General features: G+C 37.1%; 1 protein-coding gene across 1 annotated transcript in view; it reads right to left on the bottom strand.

Annotated features, from left to right (window-relative positions):
- Nucleotides 1–759: 759 nt before the first annotated feature.
- The window catches only part of QTRT2 (queuine tRNA-ribosyltransferase accessory subunit 2), a 42,174-nt gene continuing 25,244 nt past the window's right edge, over nucleotides 760–17,689 (bottom strand). Inside the window, exons 7-9 of the mRNA XM_043996583.1 lie at nucleotides 13,998–14,149; nucleotides 3,758–3,872; nucleotides 760–1,500 (exon numbers count right to left, since the gene is read on the bottom strand). Coding sequence (XP_043852518.1) covers nucleotides 1,269–1,500; nucleotides 3,758–3,872; nucleotides 13,998–14,149 — 499 coding nt within the window. The 3' untranslated portion in view covers nucleotides 760–1,268. The remainder of the gene's footprint in view (nucleotides 1,501–3,757; nucleotides 3,873–13,997; nucleotides 14,150–17,689) is intronic.

The raw sequence follows: 17,689 nt of genomic DNA, 5'->3' as shown, positions 1-17,689 counted from the left end.
TAAAGGAGAGAGAATACTGTGGGATACAAAATAGATAATTTTGATTACATTAAATTAAAAAGGAGTTGTACAAAGAAAACCATACAGCCAAGATTAGAAGGATAGCAAAAAGTTGGAAAAAATGTTTTAAAGTGAGTTCCTCAGATAAAGGCTTCATATCTCGCAAATTTATAAAGAACTGAGTCAATTATAAGAATAAGAGCCATTGATCAATTGATAAATGGCCAAAGGATATGAACAGGCAGTTTTTGGAAGAAGAAATCAAGGTTATATAGTCATATGAAAAAAAAATACTCTCAATCATTGTTGATTAGAGAAATGCAAATGAAATGAGATACCACCTCACCTATCAGATTGGTTAAAATGACAGAAGAGGAAAATGACAAATGCTGGAGGGAATATGGAAAAACTAAGACATTAATACACTTTTGGTGAAACTGTGAACAGATCCAACCATTTTGGAGAGAAATCTGGAATTATGTCCAGAGTTATAAAACGGTGCACCCTTTGATCTAGCAATACCACTACTAGGTCTGTTTCCCAAGGTAATGAAGAAAAAAGGAAAAGAACCTATATGTTCTAAAATATTTATAGCAGCTTTATTTGTGGCAACAAAGAATTGGAAACTGAGGGGATGTCAATCAATTGGGGAATGGCTGAATAAGTTACGGTATATGATTATGATGGAATAGTACTGTGTTGTAAGAAATGACAAGCAGGTTGGTTTTATAAAAACATGTAAAGACTTGCAGGAAATAATGAAAAATGAAGTGAGCAGAACCAAGAGAATGCTATATATAGTAACAGCAATATTATCTGAGGAATAACTGAATGACTGAATTATTCTGAATATGATCATTCACATCAACTATGAAGGACTTATGAGGGAAGATGTTCACCTCCATATATATATAAAATGTGTGTGTGTGTATGTATGGGTATATATGTGTATACACACACACACACATACATACATATAGCTATATCAAATGTTGGCCTTCTCTAATGTAGGGTAGGGAAGGACAGAAGGAGACAACATGAAATTTAGAATGTAACCAAAATAATAATAAGGCTGATGACAAACATTAAAAAAAGAAAAGAAAAAGGAAAGCCCTTTACAAATCTTAAAACATTTTTAAAATGTTAAACATTTCTATTATTATTGGTCCCAAAGTCCAGCAATCAAAGCTGGGTCTGTTATCTATAACGAGTTTCTTCATTTGTTCCACTGAGACACAAGTTTGGTGTTGTCTTCTATTTCCTGGGTCTCAGGATGTTTGCCTGCAGATGAACTCCTTCAGCTCTCCCAGTTTATCCTTTCTCAGAGCTTCTCTGATAGCATGGAAAAAGCCAAAATAGTGCTGAAAATTGTGCATCATGAGGAGAACCCCAGCTAGCAGTTCATTAGTCACCAGGAGGTGGTGGACATAAGCCCGACTATGATTCTTACAGCAATAACAGGAACAGCCCCCAACAAGAGGACCAAAATCATCATAGTACCTGAGAAAGAAAGTAGTGACAAGATTTCAGTAGGGGAAAAAACCCACAAATCACAAATCACAATCACAGATGAAACTGATGAAACTGAAATCCAAAGCAGGTGTTGCCAAGTAAACTCTAATAATATTTGAGACACTTGTTGTCTCAAATAAATATACACACAAAACACACTACAGGCTCTCTTATGATATTATTTGTTGTTATTAATGATATTGTTTTATAATAATAAAACAACAAAATTAAAGATACTCTAATGATATTTAAAAGTATTATTGTTGTTGATAATGTGTCATGATCAATGTTATTGATCATAGCAAAATACCATTAAAGATCTTCTTTAATGATGTTATTGTTATCAATAATGCTATTATTGATATTATTAATAACATTGCTATTAATGATAATAAAATAACATTAAAGAGGATCTTTAATGTCATTGTTAATGTTATTGATAATGTTATTATTAGTAATGATGTTATTGATAATATTGTTATCCTCAGTAATGTTGTTGATAACAATAAAAACAACATGATTAAAGATGATCTTTAATGATGTTATTATTGTTTGTTGTTATTAATAATGATGAGGCAGCTGGGTGGCACAGTAGATAGAGTGATAGTCCTGGAGTCAAGAAGACCCATATTTGGGGGCAGCTAGGGGGTGCAGTGGATAAAGCACCAGTCTTGAATTCAGGAGGACCTGAGTTCAATTCCAGCCTCAGACACTTGACACTTATTAGCTGTGTGACCCTGGGCAAGTCACTTAACCCTCACTGCCGAAGGAGGAGGAGGAGGAGGAGAAGAAGGAGGAGAAGGAGGAGAAGGAGAAGAAGAAGAAGGAGAAGGAGGAGAAGGAGAAGGAGAAGGAGAAGGAGAAGGAGAAGGAGAAGGAGAAGAAGGAGAAGAAGACCCATATTCAAATCTGGCCTTAGACACTTACTGTGTGACCCTGGGCAAGTCATCTAACCCAATTTGCCTCAGTTTCCCCATCTGTAAAATGACCTATAGAAGAAAATGGCAAACTACTCCAGTATCTCTGCCAAGAAACCCTAAATGGGGTCAAAAAGAGTTGGACATGACTGAAACAAATGAACAAAAAAAATTAATAGTGATGCTATTTATAATATTGTATTATTATTAATAATGCTATAATTGATAATAAAATAACATAAAGATGTTCTTTGATGACATTATTATTATTATTAATGATGTTATGGATAATGTTATGTTAATAATAATATCAACAATAATGCATTATTAATAAAATTGTTGTTGATCATAACCATAAAATATCATCGAGGAGCCAGTAGTGTGCCTTGTATGTATGTATGATGATGATGGTGATGAAAATAATAATAACAATAGCTAGCATTTACATACTGCTTTAAGATTTGCACAGCAAAGGGGCAGCTAGGTGGCACAGTGGATAAAGCACCTGCCCTGGATTCAGGAGTACCTGAGTTCAAATCCAGCCTCAGACACTTGACACTTACTAGCTGTGTGACCCTGGGCAAATCACTTAACCCTCACTGCCCTTCAAAAACAAAAAAGATTTGCATAGCATTTTATATATCTCATTTAATTCTCACTATAATCCTGTGCCTCTATAAAGTATATCCTAAGAAGTCTTCTTAGCTTCTTATTTGTCAGAGTTAAAACATATGATTCAAGATTCACACAACTAAGAGGACTTCAGACAATTTACAGGTTAAAACACACTTGAAAAATAAAATATATTAAGGTAAAACAAAGACCATTTAAGGCTGGGGTTCTAAACCTTGACTCTATAAACTCACTTTTTGATTTTAATGTTTTAGTAACTAAATTTCAATATAACTGGTTTCCTTTGTAATCTTACATACTTTATTTTGCGCATCTAAAAATGTTTATTCTGAGAAGGGGTCCATAAGGGTCTGTAACACAAAATAAATATTAAGACCCCTGATCTAAGGAAATAGGCACTTGATGTGGACAGATTACCACAACTGGGCAATAAATTTGACCCTGAAATTTACGGCAACTTTTCTAAAGCAAAAAGGGAAAGATCTGCGGTTACATAATATGTTCTTTCTGAAATGAAAACATATACAAATGAATCAAAGAAACATGCGCAAACAAAATTTTTAGTTAGAATTAATTCAGAAAAATGGTTGACACCTAAAGAGGTGACATTAGTTCTAAAAACATTTTTAAAAACTGGAACAAAAAGCATACACTGAAAAGGAAATCTCAACTATCAACAACAAAAGATCACTCACTTTTTTTCTTTCAGATTTATTACAAAAGATGTTTCTGGAATGCGTTTGGTTTTTGTAACTTTCTCTATATGATCCCCGTTTTCTCCTTCTTCCTTTGTCCCATTTTGTTGTAACACTATGGGATAAAACAGTAACAAAAGATCAGCGATGACAGTGCAGGGAATATTTGTGTGCTCCAGTATCTTGCCACCCTTTCTTTGGTTATTCCTCAAGACAAAGGTCTTAAGGTCAGCATTTAAAACCAATTAAGCAGGGACAGCTAGGTGGCACAGTGGATAAAGCACCAGCTCTGGATTCAGGCAGACCTGAGTTCAAATCCGACCTCAAACACTTGACACTAGCTGTGTGACCCTGGGCAAGTCACTTAACCCTCATTGTCCCACCCCCCAAAAATCAATTAAACTTTAATTATAATTTTTTTAACACTCAGCATCCTACTAACATCTATATGCTTATATACATCTACATATATTCAAAGAGAAAAACAGGAACAAAAGTAATAATATACATGAATCATTAACCTTCCATTATTTGCTTTAAAAGTGTGTGTATATTAACCTTAACAAGGTAGTGACAAAATTTTCTATTTACTGTTTATCCAGGTCTTTGTTACTGTTGTTTTTATTAATACACAGTTGTTGGTTTGGCTGTTGGTTCTACTTTCTTCATTTTATATCTTTTTTTTTTTTAATGAATCTTCCCATATTTAAAATAAATATAGGGGGCAGCTAGGTGGCGCAGTGGATAAAGCACCAGCCCTGGATTCAGGAGGACCTGAGTTCAAATCCAGCCTCAAACACTTGACACTTACTAGCTGTGTGACCCTAGGCAAGTTACTTTACCTTCATTGCCCCACAAAAACAAACAAACAAACAAACAAACAAATAAAATAAAATAAATATAATACAATAAACATTTATTAGGCATTCACTATGTGCCAGGCACTGTGCTAAGTGCTAGGAATGCAAAGAAAGGTTACAAAATCCCAGCTCTCATGAAGTTTATAATCTAATGGGAAAAGACAGCACACAAAAGGAAGCTGAAAAGGGATGGGTTGGGAAGGGATGATGGTAGAGACCAAACCAAGCAGTGCACTTGGTGGGAAATGAGGAGATAGCTGGGCTTCTCAGCCCTCTTTAAAGGGAGGTTTTGGGAGGGGCTCTTTGCTCTGTCCTCTAAACCTCCAATTGGAGGGACTTAGACAACTGAGGGTATCGATGAGGTATGAGTTCCAAAGATGAAGCAATGAGGTTCCTGGTGATGAACTTTTTTGGGGGGGGTTGGAAGGATGGTAAAGTCGGGGAGAGGATGATGATAGCAGTGCAGCTGCAGTATTACTATCGGTCACTTTATGGTATTTTTTAAAAGCCATTTCCCAACTGCAGGACACTGCTTGTTTCCAATTTTGCTTTTTGGCTAACATGAATAGTGCTGCTAGGAAAATGTTTATACTCATAGGTCTTCTGGTCAATAACATTGTTGAGGTTGATGTGAAGTGGTGAAGATCACTGTGTGAGAGGGAACAAACAGATCTGTAGTTTTTCCTCAATAATTCCATAGCACTTTCCAAAATGACCATCCTATTTCACAGTCCCATTAGCAATGCAGTTGTCTGTCTATTTTTCAATAGCTTCCAGATGAATACTTCAACAGTGCCAGTGCTCAATATTATCATTTTAAATTTTGTGTAGCTTGGGATCTCAGATTTTTTTCTTAATGTATGCTTTGATTTATAACGTTTCCACTAGGAAAGGCAGCTCTAAGCAGAGTGGACAGAAACAGCTCTGGGTTCAATTCCCATCTCAGACACTTACTGGTTGTGTCATGTTGGCAAGTCACTTAATCTCTTGTATACCAGGCCACTCTCTAGACTCTAAATTGAAGGGATCTGAATCAATCTCTGATCTGGATCAATAGAACCCTTCCTCAATGGGAGTTTTCTAGACCAAAGAATTCATAGGTCTAATCCAATGTTTTGTTTTAATTAAGATTTTAACACTGACCATTAATGCAAACAACTAACCTAGCAATGTGAATGCTTTTTCATGTGCTTATTGAGAACATATGCTTCTTTGCAGAAAGGATTGTTCTTTTCCTTTGAATACTTATCTATTAGGGAATTGGTCTTACTCAGAAATGTGTAAATGTTCTTCACAGATTTTGGATGCAAGCCTTAAAAATGTATCTTGCGGGGCAGCTAGGTGGTGCAGTGGATAGAGCACCAGCCCTGGAGTCAGGAGGACCTGAGTTCAAATCTGGCCTCAGACATTTAACACTTACTAGCTGTGTGACCCTGAGCAAGTCACTTAACCCCAGTTGCCTCACTTAAAAAAAAAAATGTATCTTGCGAGGAATCTTCCCTTGTTTCTCTGCTTCTTATTCAGATGGCTTGTTTTTGATTGTATAAAAATTTCTTTTTGTATACTCAAATATGTGTATTTTGTCCTTTGTAACTTCTCTATTCAATGAACAGTGAAGCATTTTTCACTTCTCTACAACTGCAAGAGACATCATTTCATTATTCTCTCATTTAAAAACCTTTAAATATTTAGATAGTAGATTCATTTAGACATTATTGTGATACTGAGTTTGAGTGTGGGTCTGAAGTTTGGACTCAACCCATTTTTCACAAAATTGCTATACAATATTCCCAATAAGTTTTACTGAATAATGATTTCCTTCCCCAGTATTGTGTAATTTTAGATTTATTGAATGCTAACCTGCCCTATTCATCAAGTTCAGTTATCTAATTTGTTCTACAGATCTTTTTTTTTTCTACAGATCTTTTTTAAAAAAAAACTATTAAGCCCTAGATAATTTTGATAATTACTGCTTCATTGTACAATTTAAGATCTGGCAGAGAAAGTCCACTTTCCTTTTAATTGTTTTATAACTTTCTTAGTTAGCAATGAACTTTTCCCCCCATCTAATTCCACAAAGAATTGCACTGGAATTTGGATTAGTATTGAATTCAATCTACATTTAATTTGAGTAGTATTACCTTTTTTTATTATAATAGCTCAACCCACTCACATAGCACTGTATCTCTACAATTATTTAATTTTCCTTCTATTTCTGTAAAGAAATGTTATTATTTTTTAATATGAAGATAATAATAAAGATTATTCTAAGGTAGTTTAAAAGTTATTTTATAGAGCTCTTCTATATATGTGTCTATGTATGTCTTGGTAGGTCACTGTTTTAAGCAGAACCTTAGGAAGTCCACTATTACATTCCACTATTTTCCAGTGCTAAGTAGCAGGGCAAAGCACTTCCTGACTCCTGGTCCTGGAGTCAGGAAGACCAGGTTCAAGTACTATCCTGGACCCCTACTTGCTTTTCCAGCTTTATTAACAAATTACTCTCCTCCACATACCCATAGCACAGCCAAACTAGCCTTCTTGCTGTCCTCCATTCATGCCTCCCATCTTTTGTGACATTACTCTTACCACCCACCATGCTTGGAACACTCTCCTCCTTATCTCTAACTCTTGAAACTCCTAGTTTCCTTCAAAATCCACATGTCAAACACCACCTTCTGCATGAAGCCTTTCTTTTTTTTTTTTTTAATTTTTTTTCTTTTCAGTGAGGCAATTGGGGTTAAGTGACTTGCCCAGGGTCACACAGCTGGTAAGTGTTAAGTGTCTGAGGCCGGATTTGAATTCAGGTCCTCCTGACTCCAAAGCCCGTGCTCTATCCACGGTGCCACCTAGCTGCCCCCATGAAGCCTTTCTTAACCCCCAAGCTACTAATGACTTCCCTCCCCAACCCCTTTACCTTCAATCTGCTTTATATGTTTCTTTGTGTGTGTGCGCACTTGTGCATGCACATACATGCACATCCCACATTCAATGTCTTTTTTGTTCCAATGTGAAGTTCCTTGAGAGCAGAGAGTGTTTTGTTTTTGTCTCCCAGTATTAACACACGGCATACAGTAGGCACTTAATAAATGCATACAGACTGATAATCAACTGATTATGCAGTATTCCTGTAGCTCCACTTTCAAGAATGACTGGTGACCATGCATGCACACACATACGTACACAAAGAGTTTGCTGTAGAAATACACTAAATTCAATAACATCTGAAACATTGTGCTCGGTCTGAATACTACATTTTAGGAGGAACAAGGAGGAATGAAAAGGATTATGTTCAGAGAAGAGTGACCAGGATTATGAGGGGTCTGGACACCATATCATATAATAAGCAGGTCAGAAAGACTCCTCTTCAAGAGTTCAAATCTTGCCTCAGACACTTAGTAGCTATGGACAAGTCCCTTAACCCCATTTGCCTCGGTTTCCTCATCTTTGAAATGAGCGGAAGAAGGAAATGGCAAACCACTCCAATATCTTTGCTAAGAAAACCCTAAATGGGGTCCCAAAGAGTAGGACATAACTTAAGTAACTGAACACTATTGGGAGGGGGGGTTCAAATTACCCACTATGACTACTTTTCTGATTTTTTTTTAACAATTTAAGTTAGTTTTTCCTATAAATATTGTTGTCATTCTGGTAGCAATTAAATATTGATAGTCTTTCATTTTTTGATGTTACCTTTGGGAATTTAAATGAGTTCACTAGTTTTTTTTTCTTCTATTTACATGGTGTTCCAAAGTGTGCTGGTAGTTTTAAACTTTACTAACTTAAACTCACACACACACACATACACACACATATATACACATGTGTACACCTATGTATATTTCTCTATTATATTATTTTTGACTAAGAAATATGACATATCTTATTTCATTAGAACTAACCCTATAGGGGCAGCTAGGTGGTGCAGTGAATAAAGCACCAGCCCTGGATTCAGGAGGACCAGAGTTCAAACCCAGCCTCAGACACATGACACTTACTAGCTATGTGACCCTGGGCAAGTCACTCTTAACCCCAATTGCCTCACCAAAAAACAAAATTTAAAATTAAAAACAAAAAACCAAAAACCAAACTAACCCTATCCCAGTGCTAGCCTAAGGAAAACAGTAAACATAATCCCTAAATATTTAAAGTCTTTTTTTTAATCAAAATGAACTAAATGGAAATGAATGATTCTAGGAGACAACAAGAAATCCCTAAATCAAAATTTCCAGGTATATCACTGTCAAAATCCGGAACTTCCAGAAAAAAGAAAAAAAAATCTTGGGCAATCCTGATTGTGAGTCTTCAGTATTTGAATGCTGTCTTTCTAGCTACTTGTGGTATTTTTTTTTTGGTCTGGAAGTTCTGGATTTCTTTCAGGAGGTGATTTTAATATAGCTGGGCAATTTTGTTTAATGATTTCTTGAAATATAATATCCAGGTTCTTTTTTACTTTTTTTAGTCATAGAATTCAGATAACCTTATGATTCCTAAGTTATCTCTCCTTGAACTGTTTTCCAAGTCAGTTTTTTTTTTTAATATGTCTTACATTCTCCTCCATTTTCTTATCCTTTTGATGTTGTCTTAAGAATCCTTGTTGTCTTCTAGAATCATTAATTTCCATTTAGTTCATTTTGATTTTTAGGAAGTTGGTTACTCAAAGTTTTATATCATTTCTGTTACGCTGCCAATCCTTTTTATAATCCTCTTCTCCACAGCTCTCATTTCTTTGATAACCTTTTAAAAACTCTTGTATCATTTCTTTGAATAATTCTAATTGTCCCGGTGTTTTGATTATAGGTATCTCTTTTTCTTTTTAAAAATTTTTTGGGGCAGCTAGGTGGCACAGTGGATAGAGCACTGGCCCTGGATTCAGGAGGACCTGAGTTCAAATCTGGCCTCAGACACTTGACACTTACTAGCTGTGTGACCCTGGGCAAGTCACTTAACCCCAATTGCCTCACCCCCCCCCCAAATTTTAACCTTAGAGCTCCTCCTCAGTCCCTCAGGATTTCAAATGTCAGGTAAGGCCTACAGTGTTTCACTTTCATCCCTAAAGGAATCTGGATAATATTTACTGTTTGTCTTAAGGGTGAGCTGTCTATTAATCAGATTAATTGTTGAGCAGAGCTGATCTCCACTGTTTCTTCTACTTAGTGATCTTAGTCCAGAACAGCCTCACCAACCCTCCCCCCCACCCCCACTACACAGAGGCAGTTTCTAAAAGTGGAAAAATTAATGTTTTCACAGAAACTATTAGAGTATTCTAACTGTAATAGTAGAACCTTGAGAATGGAAAAGGATCCATAATTTAAAAAGAACCAGGGCATGCAAAGAGAAAAGGATTCTCAAAGAAAAAATGAATTAACTTTTATCAAAGAGTTCAAAGGTTCCCTTTCCCTTGTTTGTAATTATGGTCACTCGGTTCAGAATGTTTCTTTTCTAAGATGTGAATAGAATGTTTAATGTTTAAAAATTCTGCTCACTGTAAAAATGGTCTTAGGCTTCAAGATTCACTATCTCAGAAGACAATTCTTTGTGAGTTATTGTGGTCAAAACAATCCATCTGAAATGGTCCTTCGTATGATGAACCTCTCCAAACTTAGCAAGGCCAACAGTCCTTGGACAACAGATAGACAGACAGTTCCATCAGAGTCCATATTAAAACCTTTCAAGCTGGTAGGGATAGTCAAACCTTCAATTCTTCTGGGATACCTTTCCACAAACCCATTGTCACCTCTGCCCCACAATGAGGCATAAGGATAGGAATCCAGGGGGGAGAAAATTATTTCACGGTACTAATACTATGGATATTAATACCAGATAGTACTAATATAATAGGCAAAATGAAGTAATTTATTCTGTGAACAGTGTTTGCTAATACACCGGTGCTTAAAGAAACAGCACGAAAGAGATAGAACAAGACTGATTTCAAATAACATTCAGGATGTTCTTCTTTTGTTAATCAAGGCATCTCTACAAGGCCTCAATATAATGGGGAAGTGTCCCTGGATCTCAAAAATTATTATGCCAGCAGACCATAAGCTCCGGAAGATTCTACATTGTTGGAAAAGTTGTTAACTAAAGAAGGAATGGAAGCATCATAACACCACCTCATTACCCCTTTAGGTTAACTTTATAAAACAGAATTGGGACAGTCTGAAGTCATTGGTCTAACCTGAATGAGAAACCCTTATCAAGTCTTTTACTCTCAATTCCCAAAGTCCTGTAGTGACATCATTTTACATCATCCTTAAGAAAGATCTATCCCAGAGGTTCTTGAATTTCTTAGTGCCTATGCCCAAAGGGCTATAAAACTGTTCATACACTTTGATCTAGCAATATTACTGCTAGGTTTATATCCCAAAGACATCCCCCCAAAAGAGAAAAAAACCTATTTGTACAAAAATATTTATAGCAACTTTTGTTGTTGTTGTTTTTTTTTTTGTGGGGCAATGGGGATTAAGTGACTTGCCCAGGGTCACACAGCTAGTAAGTGTGAAGTGTCTGAGGCCGGATTTGAACTCAGGTCCTCCTAAATCCAGGGCCAGTGCTTTATCCACTGTGCCACCTAGCTGCCCCTATAGCAACTTTTTGTGGTGGCTAAGAATTGGAGATCAAAGGAATGCCCATCAGTTGGGGAAGGGCTAACAAACTGGTATATGATTGTGATGGAATATTATTGTGCTCTAAGAAATGACAAGAAGGATGATTTCAGAAAGACCTGGAAAGACATATATGAACTGATATGTAGTGAAGTGAGCAGAACCAGGAGAATGTTGTACACAGTGACAGAAAAACTGTTCGATAAAGAACTGTGAATGCTGTAACTATTCTCAGCAATACAATGATCCAAGATAATCCCAAAGGACTAATGATGAAGCATACTATCCACTTCCAAAAAAAGAACTGATATTGACTAAACACAGACTGAAGCATGCTATTTTTCACTTTCAGTTTTTTCTTTTATTCAAGTTTTCTTATAAAAAATGACTAATATGGTAATGTTTTACATAGATAACCTATATCTGATTGCTAACCACTTGAGGGAGGGGGGGAGGGGAAGGAGGGCTAGACTTTGGAACTCAAAACTTTAAATAAAAATGTTTCTTAAAATTTTTTTTTAAATAAATTTTTTTTAAAAAACCACCTTCTTAGTGACATGGGTCTTTTGATCATCTGGTGAAGCCTGGGTACCCTTTCTTAGAATAATGTTCTTAAATGCACAAAATAAAAACCCCAGGATTACAAAAGGAGACCAACTATAGTGAAATATGGTTATCCAAATGTCTCTTTATTTCTCACCAGGCTATATTCTAGACCATGCCACAGAAATCTCTCCATCCTGGAAGACCAGTTCTGCTCTGGAATTCACACATCAGAAGTATCCTTGGTCCCTATGACCCCAACCTCTGATGGGCTGCCTCTTCTTAGAACCTCCATTTAAAAAAGGTAACCTGACCATCCTTCTCTTCATTTCTCACCAGATCCCATGCCCATTTTAGCTTCTTCTCAGCACTTAGCACTTGTCCTGGCACACAGTAAGTGCTTAATAAATGGTTTTTGACTGACTGATCAAAGTATTTAAAAAAAAAAAAGTTCACAGACGCCAGGCCAGGAGAAGTCACCCTGCTCTAGACTGATGAAAGCACTTCAGTATTCACTATTTAGAGGTTCTGGGTCACTGAAGCAGATATGATTCTACTTAACTGCACTATCATTTAAACACTGTTAAGGGCTAAAATTCTAGCTAGTCTGTCTAAAATATCCAATGAATGGTCGCCAATAAATTATAAGCTTTAGCAAGAGTTAGACTTTTAAGCATTTATTAAGGAGAATAAGAATTTGGTAAAGAGAGAGAAAAAGGCCTAGATTCCTATCTATTAAAGGAAGAGCACATTTCTAGCTCCGCTCTCCACCAGAGTCCAGAGGAAAGAGAGCAAGATAGAGCGCTAGTCCCTTCCTTCTTCCTCCCACTACCCAACGTCACTTCCTGATGCCAAAGAAAAGACTCCTGGTCTTGCCCTCAAAGACCTTCGCTTCATGGGTGGAACTCTTCTACAGTAAGTCTCCAGCAGGTGGCGTCATTCCAATCGTTACAACACAAAACTAACTCTCCACCATATCTGATTAAAGCAAAGCCAAAGCAAACCAAGGCAACAAAAACATTTCATGGGGTACTTGGCCAACTCATCTTGTGGTATCCATAATATGTATTTGCAAAAAAAAACCTTTTGATGACTCTGGTTCCCAATATCAAGCAAGTTACAAAAGAGAGAAATGCTTGCCAAAAAGTGTTTGCCACTGTCATGAAGTGTTTTAGAAACAGTCCAAATAGAACAGGAATTTCCTATGGATGATATCCTCCAGATACTCCTTGTACAAGTAATACCATGCTGATTGTATCAAGCCTTGGAACGCTGCAGATTCCTCTAAACTCGATCTATGGTCACTCAAAAGAATTCAACCTATGGAGGTGAGTCATCAGTATATATACATCTTGAACAGATTTGGGAGATGGACAAGCCCTGAGCCTTAAAATGAATAATCAGACAAGAACAAGCTGCACTGTTTGGCTTTGGGAAACTGCCTGCTGGTCTTAACAACCCAGCCCCGCTCCCTGAAAAAAAGGCACATCCTTTTAGTACCAATTTCTTTCAGTGATGCTGTGTCACTGTCAGTCAAAGAATACCACAGTGTTCAAAACTGTGGATTATGCAAAGAGCAATGGAGAGATCATAGCATGAGGAGGCTCCAGCCCCTGACCAATAAAGGATTGCCTTCTATAAGCAAGGGAAAAGTGATCAGGGAAACATCTGAGGAGAAAAGAAGTTGGGCTATTTACACAACAAGGTATAACTGACAGATGGACCTGAGTATCTATACAATGGCAAGAAAATTAGAGCAGGGCTTCCTAAACTTTTTCCACTCGTGACCCAAGAAATTTTTACATGATCCTAGGTATATAGGTATATAAAATAGACATACATACCTTTTACTGTTGCCAAATTTTTTGCAACCCCCACATTCAGTTATACAACCCCATATGGGGTTGTATTATGTGTGGGGTTGCAACCCACAGTTTAAGAAGCTGTGAACTAGAGAAAGGCCCTTACAGCCTAACTGGTGGACCCTCTTTGAGGATGTATGGGAGGACAAAGGTAAATGTTGCTCTGGATAAATCCAGCCATGTGGGTAGCTGCGATTTACACAACTGGAAGAAGTGCCCACATCAAGGAAATTAGAGGCTCATTAGACCAAACTGTCAAATACTGAAATAATTAAGCCAAGAATCAATAAGAGGAGAAGGGGACACCACAGGCTGTGAACTTAACTGCAAAGTTCCTATGATGTATCTGCAGCATCTTTAAGAGACTCACCTGTATCTTCAGGGTTAGGCTGGTAATCAAAGCTGAAAGACAGAGCACAGCCCCGTTCTGTCACTTGGTAAGGGAAAAAACTCTCAAATAGGTCCACACCTGCCTCAATACACTCCAGGACTTCATCTGGCTGGCCAATACCACAGATAAGCCTGCAAAGCAAAACACAAAAACAATGACTCAAGAGCAATGTAAGAAACAAAAGCACTCAACTGAAATGTCTTTTTTCAGAACCAATAATGATGATGGTGGTGGTAGTAGTGGTGATGATAATAATGATAACTAATAATTATATAGTACTTTAAAGTTTGTAAAGCATTTATATCTCCTATGATCCCCCAACCACTCCTATTAAGCAGAGGTGTGATTTGTATCCCCATTTTTCAATGAAGACACTGAGGTGGAGAAATGTACAATGACTTGCCCACGGTCATGCACAGGTAGTAAATGGCATGATTTGAACTCTGGTTTTCTTGATTCTAAGAAGTCTTAGTATTATTGTGTGCCATCCACTATGCCATCTAACTGTCCATGTACATTAGGTTTGATACCACTGAAAATACCTAGAAAAGAGCTGATCATTCATTGTGGTAAATGAATAGCAAAAATGGGAAAACCCTACACAGTACAGAAGCTTGGGGTGAACTTTTCATCTCTTCTATCTGTCCAAAGCACTACAGATGTGTGCCTTTCCTGCTGACTAAATCACAACACATATCCTGACTTCTTAGCCTGTAATGTTTAGTGCACTGGTGCAGGAACAAAATTTTATCAACTGTATTTCAGGTGTACTCAGCTGATGGGTTGAAAACTCATAAATCTGCAAAATCGATTCTAGCAATCAGAACCACAGCGCTGCTTTGGGAACTAAGAATCCAATTGGCTTTATTTTCCCTGCACCATAACTTCTGTCTGCAAACTGATCAGCAACAGTGAGTGCCTTGATGATTCATAAAGTGCCCTCACATGGTTAATGATCTGTCAGTAAAACTAATCAAAAGGATGAGAAAGATGTGTGCTGGTTGCCATTTTTACAGTTTGTTGTTGTGTTGATTTTTTAGTTTTTGGTTTTTTTTTAACACTATGCTCAGCTACCTTTTTCATGTCTTGTCAGGGGAAAGATTACAAGATTCCCTAGTTTTTGATCCAAGTTCAGGAAAAGGCTGATTGTTTAACATTCTATCAGAACACAAAGACACAACTTGTTTTTTTTCTCTGACTGCAATTTCTTTCAAGTGACATAATGGATATTTGATGCAACAAATCCAAAAATCCAAACAAGACTCAAGACTTGCAGCACATGCTGCCTTCCCCATATTGAGAGACAGCATATAAATGGAAACAAAGAACAAAGCATTCCATCTCAAAATTGCACAAGGTTTTAAAAACCAGAACATGACCACATCAGCTAAATTTTAACCAGATTTCCTGTGGACTGAACCTTTGTCAAATATATAGACCCATCCATCATAACAATTCATCAGGTCTTTGGAACCAGAAAAACAGAAGCAAATGAAGTATGCAGTCGGAGACTAGATCAATGAAAAGCACACGGGATGACAAGTGAAAAATCATGGCTCAAACAGCACCATTCAGCAGTTCAAGAATCATTACCTAGGAATCTTACAGATGATCTGTGTTCACCAGTCCCTAACAATAGCCCTTGTCATCTGTAAAAATAAAGGGGCCAATTTCTCTAATCAGTTAGGTCCTTTTGTTTTAATAAACGACAAAGTTGAATATTTGCTTAAATTTTCAGACAGCTAAGTGGTTCTTAACTAATTCTATTCCCATGACTCAACCAGTTCTTCAAAGAAATCTCTTTATGGGCCATCAACTTAACTCTGAACTCTATATAACTGAATCTATGCCAATGACTCTTTTGGCATGGTGTTAGGAAGAAAAGAAATATAAGAAGTGGGAAAAAGGTAAAGAAAAGAAGAATCAAGTATATTTCCCACCCATTTTCCCATTTGGTGCTCTCTGGCCTCAAATTATCTCATATTTACTTATCTAGGCAATTCTGCGTTGCCTAGTAGAAGGCAAACTCAATGGAGGCAGGAACTGCTTCTGTTTCCATCATGAAGGCCCAGCACCTAGAACAATGCTTGGACATCACAATGGCTTTTTAAATGTCTAAGTTGAATTAAACTGATTCATTAGATTGCAATGAAGCTCAAATGTGAAAGCAGTTCAAAATAAATATGATACAATACATACATACAGTAATATATTTGGCAATCTAGAACATATGTGTTTTGGGGGAAAGGACTATTAAAAATTTACATTATGTTTTTTGAAGTTTAAAAAAATATTATTTATTTTAAACATTCTTTTCTTTTGAAAATTTTAGTTCCAAATTCTTCCCTTCCCTCCCTCCCTCACCCACCCACTGAGAAAGCAAGCAATATGATATCAATTATACATGGAAATCATGCAAAACATATTTCCATATTAGCTATATTTTTTTAAAAAGCAAGAGAAATAAAGGAAAATGGGAAAAGCATACTTCAAATTGCACTCAGAGTTTACCAGTTCTCTTTCTGAGGGTAGAAAGCATTTTTTCATCATGAATCCTTTGGACTTCTCTTGAATCACTGTATTGATTAGGTATTCAAGTCTTTCACAGTTATCTTCATTACACCATTGCGCACCATTGTGCACAGTGATCTCCCAGTGCGTCAAACTTTACTTTGCATCAGTTCACTTAGGTCTTGCCATGTTTTTTTCTGAAACCACTCTCCTCGATATTTGTTATAGCATATAGTACTCCATCACAATCATATGCCACAACTGGTTCAGCCATTCCCCAATTGATGAACATCCTTTCAATTTCCAATTCTTTGCCACCACAAAAGAGGTGCTATAAATATTTTTGTATATATAAGTCCTTTTCCTTTTTCTTTGATCTCTTTGGGATACAGACCTAGTAGAGGTATTGCTGGGTCAAAGGGCAGGCAGTTTTATAGCCCTTTGGGCATAGCTCCAAACCAGATTGATTGGACCAGTTCACTACTCTACCAATAATTCATTAGTGTTGTGGTAAAAAGTTTTTTAACAGTCAGTTAGTGAATACGGAAAGACGCCAGTTTTTTAAAGGACCACCCTTTCGGGGAGGAGACCGACGGCCGTGTATGGGTTACGCACGTCAGTCCGGCTGCTAAGCACTCCACTTCTGGGGTGTGAGCTTAAAAGGCAAGGAGAGAACGGAAGTGGGATCTCTGAACTGCTCTCCTGGTCCGATGACTGGCGCGACACACAGATAGACACGGACTGGAGTTGGACACAGCCCAGCTGGCTGTTAGCAGCACGTGCTTGACTCGGTATCTCTCTCTCTCTCTCTCCCCAAAGGTGGCCTTGGGGTTTTGGTGAGTTTTATACGGAATATAGACTAAGCTTAGACTTAAGATTATTTGTTTGTATTTCTATTTTCCTATCCCTCTAATCAACATCACCTGGTAACTACCACACACTAAAAGCTCTAACTAGAGACCATAAGTTTCTTCCATTTACTAGTCTGTGAGATAAATGTAAGGGAAAGGTTAAAGAGGGGAGGTTAATGCTCAGTATCCAATTTTAAATCTCACAGTGTCCCTTTTTTTCCATCCTTCCTTCCAGCATTTGTCATTTTTGATAGGAGTGAGCTGGCACCTCAGGGTTGTTTTAATTTGCATTTCTCTAATCAACAGTGA

This window comes from Dromiciops gliroides, chromosome 3 (assembly GCF_019393635.1).
Source record: "Dromiciops gliroides isolate mDroGli1 chromosome 3, mDroGli1.pri, whole genome shotgun sequence".
NCBI lineage: Eukaryota > Metazoa > Chordata > Mammalia > Microbiotheria > Microbiotheriidae > Dromiciops > Dromiciops gliroides.
The sequence above is the reverse complement of the archived record's forward strand: the minus strand, read 5'-3'. Positions and strand labels throughout refer to the sequence as shown.